Source organism: Halichoeres trimaculatus, unplaced genomic scaffold (genome assembly GCF_033239565.1).
Source record: "Halichoeres trimaculatus isolate MK-OKI-2021-1 unplaced genomic scaffold, fHalTri1.1 fHalTri1_scaffold_5, whole genome shotgun sequence".
NCBI lineage: Eukaryota > Metazoa > Chordata > Actinopteri > Labriformes > Labridae > Halichoeres > Halichoeres trimaculatus.
The window spans coordinates 17274768-17293449 of record NW_027437183.1 but is presented as its reverse complement, the minus strand read 5'-3'; the positions used below and the strand labels follow the sequence as shown (position 1 = coordinate 17293449).

General features: G+C 41.3%; 2 protein-coding genes across 3 annotated transcripts; both read right to left on the bottom strand.

The window, feature by feature from the left end:
* Positions 1–214: 214 nt before the first annotated feature.
* Positions 215–2379, bottom strand: akr1a1a (aldo-keto reductase family 1, member A1a (aldehyde reductase)). The gene is made up of 8 exons (XM_074670690.1): positions 2299–2379; positions 2092–2211; positions 1575–1726; positions 1301–1496; positions 1176–1225; positions 915–1064; positions 657–816; positions 215–340 (listed from the first exon to the last, which is right to left on the bottom strand). The coding sequence occupies exons 1-8, from the start codon at positions 2377–2379 to the stop codon at positions 275–277; spliced, it is 975 nt and encodes a 324-aa protein (XP_074526791.1). The 3' UTR covers positions 215–274.
* A 4276-nt stretch (positions 2380–6655) lies between these two features.
* On the bottom strand, positions 6656–18121 carry dnajb5 (DnaJ heat shock protein family (Hsp40) member B5). 2 transcript variants are annotated; one of them, XM_074670325.1, is made up of 5 exons: positions 17768–18120; positions 17203–17343; positions 16225–16504; positions 14856–15511; positions 6656–8843 (listed from the first exon to the last, which is right to left on the bottom strand). In XM_074670325.1, exons 3-5 carry the CDS (start codon positions 16433–16435, stop codon positions 8610–8612), a joined length of 1101 nt encoding a protein of 366 aa, XP_074526426.1. In that variant the 5' UTR covers positions 16436–16504; positions 17203–17343; positions 17768–18120; the 3' UTR covers positions 6656–8609. The 2 variants fall into 2 exon arrangements, with proteins under 2 accessions (XP_074526426.1, XP_074526429.1); XM_074670328.1 differs by lacking the exon at positions 17203–17343 and having other exon boundaries at positions 17768–18121.
* Positions 18122–18682: the final 561 nt, after the last annotated feature.

Genomic DNA, 18682 nt, shown 5'->3' with positions numbered 1-18682 from the left:
AAAAGTGTTAAAGCTGAGGCAGTTCTGACTCTGACCACACAGTGTCATTAAAAGTCAACCTCTGATTTCATTGCAATCTCAGTTAACGGGTTGAGAAGATACAAGTTTATATTATTATACTCAACAAATTAAGCCACTTCAAAATAATTATTTAACAGGTGACATTCATTCCATAGTGAGCAATTTAAAAAAATTAAAAAAAACACAAGCCCAATCCTGACAGTTCAGCATCGTTACCTTTGAAAACAAAACTGTTCATTCTTTGAGTTTACACTCAGTAAGGATCATGGAAGGGGAAATGAGGATGTTCTGCGTCTCTCCACACTCTTTTGCCATCTCTCTGTGAGAAAGAAAAAATGATCAATTTGTCATGATCCTTAGCTTTAAGTTAGTATTTAAACATGATTATGTATGACCTAGATTCCTGAAGTCCAGCTCTCTAAGAAAGAATATCCCATGAGCATATCAGAGATTCATGGGGATCTAAAACAGGCTGGTGTTTCAACCATGTGGTGTCATCAGAGGATCTAAATCTGGACTGAAAAGGCGCCTGAATGTTCTTTCTATAAGCAAAGGTCATTGATATCATCTGGCTCTGCGTGGGAAAGGAAGGTTCTGTTTAAAATCTTTGCGCTGTCACATAAACAGTGACTCACCTCAACTGCAGGGACGATGAAGCGCTTGTTCCGGTTGAAGGATTCAATCAGCTTTACGTCATCCTCTGAAAGGGAAAAGTCAAACACCTGCAGGTTCTGCTGGATCCTTGAAGGTGTCACACTTTTAGGGATACACACAACACCCCTCTGAACGTGCCACCTACAGAAAGGACGATGTAAGATTTGAGCAGCTCAAAGACTTCAGGGTGTAGTTCAGATTCTGACTCTTTTACATCAGGATGTGTTTCAACGTCTCACCTGAGTATGACTTGGGCCGGCGTCTTCTGGTACCTCTGTGCCATGACCTCCAGTCGGGGATCCTGTAGAAGACTTGGCTCATCAGGAGAGGCCCAGGGTCTGTCCCCGCTACCTAAAGGACTGTAGGCTGTTAGACAAACCCCCAGTGAGCTGAGGAGGAAGTAGAAAGACTATTACTGTCATTGTGGAAATGGTATTTTAAAAAGATACTTAAAGATAAAACTTAATTCCTAAAATGTGTCAAAATGCTTTGAAACTGACCGACAGTGAGACAGAAGATCTGCCTGAGACATATAAGGATGGGATTCCACCTGCAGCACAATGAGGCACTGAGTTAGACTGTTTTTGACGCAACAAATAACTTTTTTTTTTTTCCAAAATTATACCTGGTTGACCACAGGTTTGTGTCTGGCCTTGCTGATGATGTCATCTGTCTGCCTGGCATTAAAGTTGGAAAGTCCTATAGCTCTGACAAGACCTTTGTCCACCAGAGCCTCCATGGCTGCCCAGGTGTCTCGGTAATGTGTGTCAGAGTAACAGATACTGCCGTCTTCTCGGCGAGGCATCAGCTCCTTCCCCCGCCTGACACAGACACACATACGCACTCGTGACGCACATGGATCAGTAATTACAGTTCTTTTTTTACGTGCATGTGCTTACTGAAATGCCATGGGCCAGTGCATGAGGTACAAGTCCAGGTAGGAGAGTCTCAGGTGAGTCAGGCTGGACCTGCAGGCTTCTTCCACATCTTCAGGTTCATGTTTGGTGTTCCACAGTTTGGATGTGACAAAAACCTCTTCACGATGCACAGCCTTGGGGGAAGATGATTCATGTCTATTCAAATGATTTACTCACTACGTAAAGTATAACAAAGTTTCACAATACTCATAGGACTTCCATTACCTGCTTTTTTACACCTCAACATCCATCACTTAGATTGTCTTGACCCCTTTACTAATACTTATTCAGACACTGATGCAGTCTGACCCTTACCAAACATGTTCTTCATTCCTGTTCTTTAACTATGAGCCCCAGCACAGTGAAGAAAAAGATAGTTTTGATAACAAAAGTGATGTACTCAAGAGCATGAGAGCAAACACTCTGTGACTCTAAAGCTGTTATTTTGTCATTCAAAAATCAAAACTGCTGTTGCATTCACTCCAAGTCTGTTTCTCACCTTACCAGGGCCGACCCTGAGAGCAAGAGCCTCTCCCACCTCCTGTTCATTGCCATATGCAGCAGCACAATCTATGTGTCTGTACCCACAGTCTAACGCTGCCAGCACAGCCTGCTTCACCTGGTAACACATGATTCAGTCACAAATAGTGTTTTTAACATATGGAATGATGTTTAAAAAAAACCCACAGCAGGTTGATATCTCTACCTGTCCTGGTGCGCTCTTCCATGTGCCTAGTCCTACTATGGGCATCCTCTGCCCTGTTGAGAGAGTCACGAAGGAGTTCATGTTTCAGCTCTGAAGCTATGAAGGAGGAAAGAAAGCGACAGAGGAGTGTGTGAGGTGTTCACATGAAGACTTCAACAGAACCAGACCCAGTCATCATGACTAAGTCCTAATACTGTCCTGTTACTGATTCACACTCACCTCTGAATTCATTAACTCCTGCAGGACAGAGGGGGTTCTTCATGCGTATATATGTAATCCTTAAAGGGCAGTTGCTGTCATTCTTTCACAGCAAAGTACTTGTCTTTCAAAAACAAGTGGGGGAAGCAATGAATGGCAAGAAAATCAATAATCTGCCAAGAGAACAATAAAATCTTGCAGGCCAAAGTTTTGCAATTAGCAGAGATATTTACTGTTAAAGGAATCCAGTTAGTGTGATCACACTGATAAGTGCTTTAGCTGGATTTTTTTTCTAAATGAAGGAAAAAAACCACACTTTTATTAGCATGCAGCATTAGCTTATTTATATTTTTCTGATAATGTACAATGAAATGAGGCTGTATTTATTGTGTTCTTAGGATATGAAAATAGTTTTGTCTCAGCCTGTAGAGTCGATTCCCAATAAACCACTGGAATCTGTTCTGTAATTATCTGTTCCTATTATGTGAGGATATGAAATGGATAACTGGAAAATTTAGACCATGGCAGAGTGGAACAGAGCCAGGCTTGTTAGTTAATCATAAAACCATATTAAAAAGTTATAAAATTAAATTAACCTGATTGAGAATAAATCAGGCTTAAGACGTTTATAAATGTAACAGAAAAGTTGCCTAGTAAGTAAAAAAAATATTTTCAGACAAAAAGAAGTTGATCAAAGTTAATACCCGGTCTTTCTTTTACAGTGTAATACTGCCTGTAAGCAAACAATTACAAATCTTTATTGACCTGATTTCTCTCTGTGTCTTTTTTTTCACCCTTTGAGCTGAAAGTGTGTGTCAGAGAAAGTTTAAACCCTCCGTGAACCAAGTCTTACTGCCAAAAATAGCTGACATAGGTATATTGCATTAGTCACAGTTTGTTTTTACTGCAGCACATCTTGGGGCTTTTCTATGCTTCATTAACTGTCTACTTAATCCTTAACATGTGATACACAGACACACACTGAACTCGCAAGCAGCTGTATTGGTATCACATGATCAGTCTGTTAACACAGGTCACCCGCCCTGACCACCTCCTGATCTTGCAGTAGAAAACTATTTACTTCACTGATAACATTACCTGAAAACTTTACAGGCTCAAAACACACAAGTAAAGTCCTTTTACTTTTTACTCAGCTTTTCAGTTCCTACCTGGGATCGCTGTGATAGTTGAACCGCTGCTCAGCTGAAGGTTTTAACAGGCCGAGGTCAAAGTCTACCTTCATTTGTTTAACTATGAGTCAAACTGATGGAAAGCGTCCAAACCCCACAAAGTCACCCGGTCAATACGCAGCTAAACACATTCAGGCAACAATTTCCATCAACTTTTTTAAAAATCTGTTTTTGTGAACAACAGAGAAACAACAGCTAAACTGAGTTTACTGGAGGAGCATTTGTATCTAAGAATGGACTCTTCTCATCTTAATTCAGGTCATAATGTTGAGGATCAGGTGATGTTCTTTAGTGATAGTAAAACTACAACAATTTAAAGCTCCTGTGAAAAACTTTCTGTTTGTGTAGATTTTGGCACCCTCTGTTAACCAAGTAGTTTATCACACATCTTTGCTTACTGTGTCCTGTATATGTGTAAATACTGTTTTCTCACAAATCTTACCATTCTGTCTTTAAAGGTGAAATACATAACTCATTGTATTTGCTGTAGAAAAAAAGAGTTGTGTCAACTGCTATACTTGACACCTCCCCCCTCTGGCTTAAGACTTTAATGTTTACATTATATAGAAATGTCAGGTTTTTTTTGCAGGTTTTCTTGTAAGCCTGAGTAGGTCATAAAGAAGTATCACTGTAATTTCAGTCTGTTTCTCAACAGGATAAAAGCATGTTACAGGAGCTTTAAAAGTAGCGAGTGCACTCCATGTACAGGAGGCTGTGGTTCTCATTGCATCTCCTGGCTTAAATTATTTTCTGCCCTTCTCTGCTTTCTTCAAACCATTTTTCCTGTTCTTTTTTGACCATCTTATCCTATGAAGATGGAAATGTACTAAAATATAGAATAAATGCAGTTCTAATCAATAACTGGTTTTGAAAAAGAATGGAACTATGCTGCAAGGTTATAATAGTTAACTAAAACGAAACTAAAAACGAAAACTAAAATGTAAAATTCATTGCCGTTAACTGAAACTAACAAAAATGATAAGTAAACTAAAACTGTATCTTGTGTTCACAAAACTAACTGAAATTAACCAAAATTATAGACAAAATGTCCTTAGTTACTGTTTTTGACAATATTAATAGCCTTTAGGATTTAAATTAATTGGACACATCTTCCCGACCAATTTTATGACAGTTTTAGGCAGTTGTCAGTGCCGTACAGCACCATCATAGCGACATACTGAGACGTGCTTGTTTGCTGCACTCACTGGCTGTGCGCTGTGCTGCGACGAAACGTAGTGGAGCAATGAATCAGAGTATTTGTAATAGTTTAATTGCATCTGAGTCTGCCTTTATTGTTACAGAGTCCAAGTTTCTAATTAATAAAGCTCATATTATATTGTTTTGTATAATTTACGTTTATATTATTTTTATGTAATTTATGTTCACATTATTTTTAAATAATTTATGTTAATATTTTTTATATAGCCTAAAGTTTACATTATTTTCTTGTGTTTAAGGCAGCAGCCAACAGTTAAGTATCAGCATTGACTAAGCAGTGAGCACTATGTTGGGCTTGAAAATAAACAGTATTACAAAACATTTACTCTGACCTTTTTAAATCCTGCACCTGGTTAATAAGGTATGAATGAACTAAAACTAAACTGAAACTTAATGAAAACTAAACTAAAACTAAACCTTGTTGCAAAAATCAAAACTTAATAAAAGCTAGAATGCCTGCTCTAAAACTAACTAAAACTAAACTGTAATGACAAATCCAAAACTATTATAACCTTGTTATACTGATGCCTCATTATCTCCTACTAGGCCAAACCAATCCATCAGCATGAAGAGTGATTGTTGCTGTATAGGAATTTATGATGCCTAAAACCATAAGTGAGAGGCATGGATGAATGCTGCAGAAAAATCCCTTTCCCCTATACATCTGTATGAAAGATTCTCTGAGTGATCCATTTCATGCTTCACAGAAAGTAGCATAAGGTTTTTTTGGGGGGAAAAAAAGCTTACTCATGTCTGAGTGGAAATCAGAGAGAGATAGAATATAGCTTTTTGTCCACCAGGGGGCACCAAAGTTTGCACAAAATGAAAGGTCCTTATAGGAGCTTTAAATGTTGAATTAAATAAATAATAATAAAAAAAGATCACATCATTACACATAGTTCTTGTTGGTGCAGTTCAGTGAACTTCCTGCAACATAGCCTCAGCAGCTTTCTGGATGAATCTGTCAACAAGACATGAAACTGTGAATGCTGTGGTGTTTTTTAGTTCTAACCAATGTAGTACCACATCTGGGAATAATTGGGTTAAAATCAAAGACATTACTTACATATTTCTGGTGTTTTTTTTGTTTTTTTTTCAACAAAACCATGTTCAACCTCCAAATAACCAAACTTTTAGATAAATGTAAGTCACTGCTTATTGTCACCCAACTTAAAGTGAAAATGTAAGGCTATTTGGGTTGGGTTGATAATTTATTTGTTGTTATGATGCTTTTTGGCAATAAATCTTATACCATCAGAGAGCTTGTTTATTTCTTTTCTAAATGGTGCTGCATTTGTGAGGAATATGCATTTGCCCTATCGCATGAGCCCTTTCCAGATTAGTAAAGTGTGGCAGATTCCGAAACAGACACATACTGACCACTGTAGCAGGGCCCATGCTCAGAGGGGCTCAAAAGAAAAGTATATAGAAAAATAGGTTGTCTGGCATTGGCAGGGAACATTTGCCAGATTTTCAAAGGCACAACCCAGAATCTGAACTCTGCTTCTCATGCCAAAAAGGGAAATAAAAAGGCTTTCCAAAGATATATTTATCACCAAGAAGTATTTTAACAGCTAAATGATCTACCAAACTCAAACTGCCTTTGTTTTAATGTAAAGCTTATTATCAACTAAAAATGTATGACAGGCGAAATGTAAACAATGAATCTGGGGTCCAAATTAACACAGCAGTTAAATCATGCTCAGGAATCTGGTCAAAATTTTTATGACAAACCCACATGACACGAAACGTTAACTTCACACATTTGGTTTATTTGTTTCAATTTCCAAAAGATCATAAATATGTTAAAATGAACAGAAGCAGTGTCAGTCTTTCAGCAGCAGCACATGTGCCTTCTGGTTTTAACCATGGTGCAGCGTCCTCTTCATCTCTGAGACGCGGGACGTTCCTTCACTCAGAGACAAGTCATTCAAGTCTGTCCTACTGTCTAATAGCTTCAGTCAGTGTCCTCCATGATCTAAAAGTGCTTTTATCAATATTTGCATTCAAACATTTATCCATACATATATTATATATGACCCTTGGGGCTGTCTGCATAAACCACACTCATACACACGTCTTATCATTGCTGTAAACTACGGTTGGAAGAGCTGAAGGGAGTTTTAGAGCCCCCTGCAGCTGACACACAGAAGAGCAGCTGCAGTTGTACAAAACCTGCTTGAACGTTGTTCCTATTTGAAAAAACAGACGGGTGGTTGGATGTTGAGACGTTACCTATGACAGAAGCAGTCATCAAATCACAAACTGAGGACTCATAAAACCAAAAAGTAGATCCTCGGAGGGTCCATTTTTGGCACTGCTCACAGTAGCACCGAGACGTTGCCTTCACATGGCACAGGATAAAGCAGAATATAAAACAGAGCCGGGTTTCCCAGGGAAATCTCAACGTCTTACTCTGGACTCAAAACTATGGTAAACTTCAGTTCCTCTGGGAAATCCAGTCTGTGCTTGTACGGCACTTTACAGGGATGAACTGGCAAAATTCATCAGTTTTGTTACAAATGTCTTTGCTTACATGAAGTACAACTTTCAAAGTTGAATTGCTTACTTAGTGTGTTTCACCAGACCCCAAAGGTAATGTCTAACACAGCATAGGGCATCACAAGTTGTGCACTTTTATGGCTGGTTTTCTGTATAACAGTGTGACCTGGGTGGATGTTCACATGTGTGGTATGACACTGGGCTAAGGCACCTTGATATCCCTCATATGGCGAGCTGGGCTGTTCAGTGTAATCAGCCACAACAGCTCAGAAGGAAAAGCACCCATATAATGTGCAGATTGTATTATCCAAGCTTACACAGCTGTCAGCGTGTGATTGTCAATCCCAGATTTTATAATGTAGCTGAAATATCATTTGAAGTGAAGCAGGACTCTGAGTGGGCTATGGCGTTGCACACATCAGAAAACGACTGATTTTTAGGGGGAGACGGATCTTATTAAACGATAAACAGCTTGGGGACTTTGACTATAACACTCAGACTGAAAGCATGAGGACAGCAGGAGGAAGGGTTATGTTCAAACTGGGGTTTGCTCTAAACACACTAAAGCTGCTGGTACACTCATGGATAAAATAAATAATCCTATTTGGAACTTCCTTTGTAAAAGAAAAATCCTGGGAAAAGTCTCTTTTAAAAAATATCTCAGGCTTCATCCTATCACAAAAAGACGAGGATCAGAGAGTTGGACAGAATATAAAACCACTGATAAATCCGTAAAAAACAGAGTTTAGAAAGACCACTGGGTAAAAGCCATGACTGTGCTGAGCCCATCCTCAGCGCCACTCCACTGCTTAGATGCTCCTCTGAATATGTGTGTGTGTGTGTGTGTGTGTGTGTGTGTGTGTGTGTGTGTGTGTGTGTGTGTGTGTGTGTGTGTGTGTGTGTGTGTGTGTGTGTGTGTGTGTGTGTGTGTGTGTGTGTGAGATTGTGTTCTTGGGCATTAAAAAACACCAATAAGTAACCCTTGATACTGTCACTCAGATGTGAACTCCAGCCTCACCCTTTGTATTTGAAAGCTCTACAAACACCAGTGTCTGTATGATGCTGCATGTCTTAACACTGAGCATGGAGACTCTGTGGAAGGTTAAATTAAAATAATGTAAAAAAGCTTCAGATGAAGGAGGGGGTTGCTCTTCTTGGTTTGGGCCTCTAAGTCTGTCGTGTGTTTGGGGCTCATGAGCTTCCTTATGACTGAGGGAGATGCTGTCTGATGATTTCTCTGGACTGAGGGGGGATCCTGTCGGGGAAGCGGACGGAAAACTCCACGATGAGGTCACCACGCTGTGATGGGTTCTTCGGGAAAGGCAGGCCTTCCCCTCTGACTCGCTTCACCGTCCCAGGCTTGATGATGTCATGACAGGGCAGTGAAATGATGCGGTTGTCCAGCGTGGGAATGCTAACTGTGCAGCCACACAACGCCTACAAGAAAGAGGAAATGAAAGGGTTAATATTAGTGGGAATGAAATACCAAAGCCATGAATATCTACATGACTTAATGTTTCCATGATGGGAACAGAAAAAAAATCACATTTATCTTCCCTCTCTGTGTGTCATTCTATCAAATAAAAAAATGTAAGTTTTTCTGTGTGTTTTTTCATGATTTTCTGTGTGTTTTTTCATGATTTTCTGTGTGTTTACCACGTTTGTGTTAGACAGACACTAAAACACAGGATGTAAGCCTTCCTGGCAAGTTGTTTTGGTACTGACAGCACTGTGGGGTCTACTGAACAGCATTTGGAACAGGACCAGTAGGAAAACATGACTTGGCAGTGGAAAAGTTTTCCAGTCTTTATGTATGTGTGTGTGTGTGTAGGTGGAAGGGGTGTGTGTGTGTGTGTCAGTGTTGGAGGGGCTACACATTGCACAGGAGGCTAATTTTAGCAACAGTCTCATAGCGGGGGCTAATGAAGTGAGGCAGGAATCGGCTGAGCTCGTAAATAGTTGGAGGGTTTGTCAGATGGGCTGGCAAGACAGGGAGAGAGGACACACAGACACACACACACAAACACCCCCACACAAACACACACTAAGCCTCACCTCCTTATCACAATGCCTGATGAATCCAGCCAGCGAAGAGAGCGCTAAACTAAACATGGAGACCTGTGGTTATCACGACTCGACAGGCTTTCCAGTGAGCATCACTGGCCAGATTTACGCTGAATAGAAAGAACTATTTAAATCCACAACTCTATGAATGAACATCCTGACCAATAAAAACTTTTATTATATAATGCATTAGTAAGCAACTGTTACAAAAGAAAATACTAAACAAAGAGCGTTATGTTGTGGAGAAAGGCAGAATGAGATGTTAGCAATAAAAAAATCACCAGGAGTGAAAAAGTAAGAGTAAGGTAACAAAACAACGACAGTGACTTTTAACTGGGGCTTCCATCACATCTTTCAAGGCTGGATCTGGACTTTTTGGCTGGGTGGCTTAACTAGGACCCTAACTTATGCAGGACTAACATCAAGTACAAGTGCAAACAGAGAAGTTAAAGCATTTATCAACCCTCTCTATCCCCACTCATCATTCATACTTGTAAATTTATATCTTCTTATTAGGGATGGGAATCGAAAACCGGTTCCTGTTGACAAATGATAAGAAATGTTTCAATCCATGGATATCGCTAGTTTTTGTGCTTAACGATTCCCTCATCAATTCTTTACATTGTGCCTGAGCTACCGCGCCTTATGTCGACTAGTCTGCTGCAGCTATCTCAGCTTAGCAGTTAGATAGCGTTTCTCAAGAAACTCTGATTCAGGATTTTCAGCTTGAAGTATTACTGAAGAACTGACTTCATAAAGAAACGTACATTACTCTCCCTCAGGAGATTCATATTTAGTACATTCAAAATGGTATAAATTACCTTATTTACCAAAATAACAAAATAGGGCAAGCTTGATGCTCACACATATGGGAAACTGCATTGATATGCTAGCAGTTAGCATACATCAGTATAACTTCAGCATCAGAACAGAATTTCAACTTTCATCACAGAAACATATCACATCAACTCTTTGTAAAAAAAATACTGAGAATTTCAAATGTCAAAAGCTAACAGGTAATTGAAAGGCTAATGGCTGACTTCATAACTACGGGAAGCTTCCAAACAACTTAAACCATTGCTATAACCACTTTGAGACACTAGATGGCCTACTTGAATTATTAATATATTACAACACAGTACATGGACGTCACAGTGTGTGCAATTTTTACCTGTTTCTGTATAATTATGCCAAGAAATATCCAGACTCAGGGACCAATTACATTTAATTCACTTACAGTATAAACTCAATTAAATGTCTTTGACACAGAAAACCTGTAAAGCTACTTTTTGTACCAAGAAAATTCACAACAGGAATTGATAAGGGAATTGATAAAGAATCAGATCAAAAGCAGAATCGATAAGGGCATCGGTATTGACAAAATCTTATCAATTCCCATCCCTACTTCTTACACTTGTAGAACATACAAAAAATAACATATTCAAAATCTGTTAAAATGGCCCTGCAGAGGGGCAAAATTTACCAGAAAAGTTAATGTATGAGACACACATTTGTACCAATATATATTACAAAGGGACATATTTTTTTGTATGGCTCTCAACATCTTTGCTTCACAAAGAATACTGGATACCACGGACGGGTATTGCAACCAATGCCATAATTTATTCTGCTTATCAATCTGATTCTTTATTGATTCATTTATCAAATCCTCAAGTGAATTTTCTGTGAACAAAAAGTAGGCTTCACAGGTTTTCTGTGTCAACAACATTTGATTGAGTGTATTGACAAATGTTTTAACATGTTGGACGTGTTGCTGGCTATTGATACCCATCCATGCTGGATACACAGAGACATGAGCTAGTCTATGAATGCATTTTTAACAGCCTCTCCCCACCTATTAGTTCATAATCATGCATTTAAAGATAGGGTTACACATATTATTAAAAAGTCTTGTGGAGTGCTGGTTTCATTGAAAAACTTCTAAAACAAGTGAGGTTACCTGAGCCAGGTTACTTAATGCCCACATCAGCCTGAGTTAAAGCCTCTGGTTGGTCAATTAAGCTCAAGCAAACTGGATAAATGTTTGCATAGCTTAACAGCGCAGAATGCTACAATAACAGTGCTAAAAAGCCAAAGCTTAACAGATATAATACACATTGTAAACCAACATTTTTCAGCATAGTGTTTGCTAACTGTAGCAAACTCAAGGTGAGCCTGCAACACAAGGAGATTATCAATGTGATAATTCTGTTGAAACCACTGATAACATTTTATTTGGCAATATGAGGGTCCAGTTAGCTGTCTGCTAACCTTTTGTTTCAAAACTTGGTTGAGTTGGTGAAGTGCTAATTTTCATAGAAAAGACTGCATTAGTGAAATATACCAACTCTTATCACAAACCATCTCAACCAGAGTCCCGTGATGTAACCGTTAAATGAGATACATTAGCACATGCTTAACCTTTAACACCAGGCCAGTTTCATAATGTGGCTCATGTTGGTTCAAGACGTTTGTGTGATTTTCTTGTCTGGTCTGGTGTTTCAGAACGGACATGTGGACATTCGAAGACCACTGAAGCTGAACAGCTGCTTCAGAGGACAGACAGAGATTTCCAACTATGACATCAGCCTCCTTTTGCAAGCTACATACATTAGGGGGTAATTTCACAAGTGACTGTGGCTGAGATGAGGGCTCATCCTCCTCTTATGAACAATCCCATTCACCAACACAAGTCTTACACACAGAGACAGGTTGCCATGACACTCGACACACACTGATGTTGATCTGAGGGCCAGCTGATTGCATAATCTGCAGCTCAGACAACATAGCTCCAGAGACACGTCTCACACACGTACACTTTGATTCTGCTATATTTGTATAACTGCTCTGTAAGTTTTAGTTCATCAGCTGGGGCCTTTTTTTTGCACTTCGCTTATGAATACAATTATAAGTTAATTTTCATCATGAGCTCAAGTGTCCTCTTAGGACTGGAGGATTACAACTTTGTGTTTGCCCGTACAGCATGAGGAAGATTTGTTATGTACCATAACACTTTTCAGTATTGTGATGGTAATATGATGTGGAATAAATACATAAATATTAAAATAGATAAATGGACTCCAGCTTATGTTCTTACCTCTGTCCCTCCTTTTTTGCGTGTTTTAAATAAGGTTTGTTTATCCAAACTCAATCAAACTTCATCCGCTCCTCCATTTTACAGCTAACATGCAAGCCAACCTGGGCTAGCATGTTAGCTTGTTTGTTTGGGCCAACTAATGTCTTTGTAATCTTTATGCTGAAATGTTAGCATAGCTGTTGTACAGGCATGTTTGTTGCTTAGTCAAGCAGAAATTTTTGATTCCTTTATTCATCTCACAATGAGGATGGAATTGTGTTTTACTGCACAGCTACATCAGTTCACATGCTAATTACATGCTAATACTAACTCATTTAAAAAAGATGAACCAGATGCTAAAAAGTACAAACACTAACTTACTCCTGGTGATCAAATTCCTTGTGGAAACAGTGTATTTACCCGTCTTAACAACATCAAAAATAGAGCCATACAATTCTCCCTCAGGTCCTTACAGCTACAGAAAGCACCTTGGTGTGTTTTAGCATGAATGCAGTGGTTAGAGGAGTTAGAAAAGCACTGGCACAGAAAATACCGGCACACTGCAGAGGAATCATTAACGGCAGAATGAGCAGCCTTTAAATCCAGGTACAGGTCAGATTTAGGGAAATCAACGTGTCAAATTTGCACTAAGCGCTCTAACTACCATTGACTGCTGTCACAGTAAAGACACTGCAGAGCTGGGAGTTGAATCCCAACATGACACTGAGTTCAAAGCTTGGTCACACAGGACATGCTTCAGGCAAAAAACAAAAGTAAGGGACTGCTGAGCCAGAGAATCATACTGATACTCTGTTAGCCTTGAAACTCACATAGTCTGCCAATGAGGAAAATCATTTTGTGGCATATGACACATTATCTTCTTACACATTGCATAACGTTAATCATATCATAAATTACATGTTGTCTGGTGTGCAGCATGTAACCAGCTCAGTGTTTTTACTGCAGTGTCACATCTTTAGGGAAACCAGGCAGAGGAATATGAGCTCCTATTTGCTTTGGATACTGAATCATCTGACCCACTTCCCTTATATTCCCAAGATACCCCCCAACCCCCATCCACATCTCCCCTTCTCTCCCCCACAAAGTCTTTAGCTGCATCACACTTAAGTCTCTTATCTGCTGCTGTAGGAGCAGAGGACTTAGCTGTGGGAGTTCTGCAGTGCAAACTTGCAAACTGATGGAGCACCATCTCCTGCTTAATGTGACTTCATGAAATTTAATGTTCTCTCATTAACCACGCTGTCTTCATAGTTGTGCTGTGCGCATGTTACCTTGTTTCCTGCTGAATTTCTTCTGATGAAGTTTCAGCACAGAGTCAGAGCAGCTTTTAGAAAGAAACCGTTCAAAATTGGTTTGATTGGAGTACAAATGATTCCCCTGACATCTCCAACTCTTTGAGAACACCTACCATTAAGCCAGCCATGTGGAGTGCAGGCCGTCAAGTGGAAGCGCTATTAGAAACATTAAAGCTTGTGTAATTCACAGACAGAGCAGAGCTGTGCTGGACCCATTGCCCTCGCAGGAGCAGCTAATTAAATGTGCTGCCAGTCACAGTAATAGCAGCCGAGATTGTCACCACTGTCACACTACAATCCATCTTTAACAGTGGGTGTGTTTGCAAATATGCTCCAGAGATGTATGAGTGTGTATGCCTGCATGCATGTCTATGTCTGTGTGTAGCTTTCTGTGAGACTGCCCGGATGTGTTTCTGTATATTTATTCAGACAGCAGTGCAGAACAAGTGAGGACGATGGCTCCACGCCGGTCGCACAAGGACAAGACATTCCTGCTGCCTCTCTCACACTGCGGTGGCAAAGACACTGCTGTTCACTGATCCTGCCCTCCAGCAGCTCACATACACACACACACACACACACACACACACACACACACACACACACACACACACACACACACACACACACACACACACACACACACACACACACTCACTCACTCATCAAAAGGTTTTGTAAGACCACACACCCAGGATATAATCCTTTCCTTAAATTACAGTCACACCTCTCCATCTCTTCCACTGTTTGGCCAGCCTGACTAACAAAAAAAATGATACAAAAGGAGAGAGAAAATGTTCCACTGCTTGGATATTCATGCATAACTTTGCAGCTCTCTGAGTGAATTAAATTTTTGCCCAGTTTGCTTCACTGGGAATCATACACACAACCTCAGCAGCTTTATAAATTCATTAAAATGGAGACACATGACAAAAGAAGAGGATAATAGCGAGGAAGAAGAGAGAAAGATTTGATGAAAAGGGACTGACGCACCTCTTTCAGACTGATCTTGCAGTTATGAATGATATTGGAACCGTCTCTTTTGAAGTGGACGTGTCCTTTGTCTTTGAGCACAAATGCGATGTCAGCAGGAATGTTCTCAGGGGTCTCATCCCCCTCTTTCGGGAAGGTGATCTTGGTCCCCTCCTTCCAGCCCTTCTTGATGATGATGTTGAGAATCTTGTCCTCTGTCCTCATGCTCCGGCCATCCGGGTTCAACCTTCGCCGGGTGATCTTCATGCGCTTGGTGCAGCCATGGAAGATCTCCTCCAGGGAGACCTTCAGCTCATGGACCACTGGAGGGTCCTGCTGTTTACGCCCGGTACCCAGGCGCTCTGATGGCGTCCCCCTTCTCCTGCGCCCCTCTCCTGGGAAGCCGTTGTTCATCCCACCTGGAAAGCCAAACTGTCTCCCAAAATGAGTGAAGGGGTCATCCTCATCCACATCCATGTCCTGTTCATTGTCATGGTCGTTGTGGAAGGAGAACCCGTTGGAGCGGCCGTGGCCGCGGTTGGAACCAAAGAACATGTCAAAAGGGTTGGAGCCTCCAAAGAAGGAAGCGAAAGTGGCGTGGGGGTCTCCATGGAAGGTGTAATGGTGCGTTGAGTTACCAGGAGCACCAGAGGAGCTGCTTCCTCCTGTCTTCAAACCTGAGAGAGAACAAAATACAGAGAGAGAAGGAGAACGTGAGACCTTTGAGGCACATGCAAACTCAAACACCCACCATCTGAAAAACACACATTGTTATAAACTCAGAAACTGCACTGGACCCTGTTCAGAAGAGACTGCTGGTAACAGCACAGAGGAGAGTGGAGCCCACGTGGGTTGGAAAAATCCCACAGCATCACCAATCTTCAAACAGCTATGCCAGAGGAGGAACTCATAAAATACCAGGTCACTCTGTTCAACACACTCACACTAATACACACACCAACACACACCTTTCAAAAGAGACACATGCACAAAACACCCACACATGCAAACTACAGCAGTCGCTGCTATTCATAACTCAACCACGTAATGATCTTAAGCCATCTGTCTGTCAGCTCTCTCTCTTTACCTCACACACACACACACACACACACACACACACACACACACACACACACACACACACACACGCACACACTTGTACAAATACTACACTAGCAGGTGTAGATAAGGTATTAGAGCTTGTTGACACTGAAGATAACAATGGACAGTCTCACACACTCCTGCACATGAGCACAAACATGAAGCATCAAAGAGACAGTTTTATTACTTCAGTGACTGCAGGACACCACCACCACCATATTAGATGTTCAGACTGTCCTGAGCCTCTGTAACATGGTCTTACTAACAGAGTGCTTTGCCTGGTCCTCACCTTCCTCTCCCAGCTGATCATAGACCACCCTCTTCTTGGGGTCGCTCAGCACCTCATAGGCCTCTGCTATCTCCTTGAACTTCTCCTCAGCGTTGGCATCCTTGTTCTTGTCAGGGTGGAAGCGCAGGGCCATGCGCCTGTATGCCTTCTTGATCTCATCCTCATTGGAGCCCTTAGGAATCCCCAGGGTCTTATAGTAGTCTTTCCCCATGGCTGCACACACACATACAATCTCGAGATAGGGACCCTCCTGGTCTTCGGCTCAGGCCGTGGTCGGTCACTGGTGGGCAAAAGTACACAAGTGCATATTAATATATTTCACAACACCCCTCTTAGATGGATGCTGACCAGGGCAACAGCCTATTTCTACCCTGGCAGAGGAGCAGGGTGCACTCAGTGCTCTCTTAAAGGGTGAAGTCTATTAGTGATAGATGGAGATAAAAGAGGACAGAGGGCTGCTTTTATCTGTTTCTATGGCAATGCTAGGCTGATGTGGTCAGCTGGAGTGTGGAGGAATCCCCTTCATCTGCTCTATTAGCTCAGGATGGACGCTAGTTAACTGCTTGTTTCAGATACCCCGATTTAAGAAGGTTGGCTTTTTGCTGTGATTGCTCGGTCCTGTTCAGATGATCGGCTGTGTTTAACCAACCGATGGGACTCTCAGCTTGTGAGACAGCAGACTCTTCCCTGATCCTCTGTATGACTAAAAGAGCACACGACCTCACATCTCCAACATGATTATACGCTCCTTATATTTACACATAGAGCCCCGCTTTACAAAGCCTGACAACTGTCAACGATCATCGAGACAAAATACACAAACAACACCGACTAACATCTCTTGTGTTGCTCGTTACTGGTCGGAGATTTAACGCGAAATGTCAGCGTGAGACAGCCAGGTTGGAAACTGTACACGCCATCGGGACGACACGAAGCGAAAAACGAACAAAGAGAGAATAGAAATGGGTAAATCCCTACCAGAAAGCCCAGCAGTGTCAGGGGAACATTACACCAACATGGTCCGGACCGGCTTCCCTCCCTCTGGTTCTGAGCCTGCTCCCCGGCACTGCTGGGTCCTTATAAATTGACGTCAGGACGCCGGGAGGATCACAGCAGGCTCTGAAATAACCGGTGACCAAACACTGAGGTGGGTCTGACGTTTCAGTGGAAAACCTCGGACAACTGCCCATACAGGCAGCCATAAAACCTACAGATCCAGATCCAGGACTACTACAGCTGTTGTTATGCGCAAGGGAGGACAGAGAGGCTGCTTTTAAGAGAAAACAAAACTGTGGAAACAAGTTCAGTCTGATCTGGATGATGAATTTCTATGTCAAAAGTGTATAGATTAAAAATCTGGTTGAATATGCCACTGATTTGAGAAAGAGCTGATCTGATCACACCATCTCCATGTTACCCTTTACATGCTTTGGAAGCCTTCATTAACTCCCCCTACCATCCATGAATGTTTCCCATCTGCAGTTTTAAATTCTGCACCAATTTCTGCTGCAAAAATGCATAAAACATGGTTATTTTTTCTTACCAAGCCCCCAGCCCTGTGTCCGCTCCTGCTCCTCCTTCCGTCGACTAAAAGCTGTGTGCAGTCTGGAGAGCAAACCCAGCCCTCTCTACCACCACCAGCACCAGCAGCAGCAGCAGCAACAGCAGCGACCAGCAAGCTGACTCTTTGTTCAAGGTCTGTGTCCTCAAACACACTCAGACTCCCAGAGTAACATGTAGGAGGAAGTTTTTACTGAAGATTTGGCCACAGATGCTTTGCTTTAATTCTCCCTTCCTGCAGGATTCAGTGGTGTAAGCATGCAGGCATGTGAGAGGGGCTGTGGTTGACAGTGTGGGGAAACAGAGTCATATTTGGAGAGAGATAGAAAGAGAGGGAGACAGAGTCCTGAGAGCTGACAGGAGAACAATCACCTGATAGAAAATGTGTGTGTGCTCGTGTTCGTGCAGTCGTGTCTGCTTTGAGCTGGTATAAACACCTCTGAGTCATGTGATGACTCCATACACACACGCATTTTTATCTTCTTCTATCTTTGCAAAGATTAAGGAGTTTTTTTTCCCCCAGTGCTATAGCTAACTTTCCCACCATAAAACCTTAAATGTACTACCCCCCCAAAATAAGTGACCCTGACCTCATTGTAAAGAAATGCCCTTACACTCACCTTTCTTGGGCCTCTGATACTGGAAGTTTGTCTTTAAGCACCCTAAAACAACAAATTTACCCCATTAGACAATAACTTTACACTCCCAAACACCAATCTAACTATTAACCTGTGCTACCTTGGAACAAATGTGACAAATAAAAGCAGCTCTCCTCCATTTTTGTGCAATGTGAAGTTGGGAAATGTAAAGGTAATCCTCCCTAAGGCCCAAAGATTGATCCATGTTTACTTGTATTTTCATTGTTTTTCATCAGTGAATATTTTTTGTTGGAGCATTG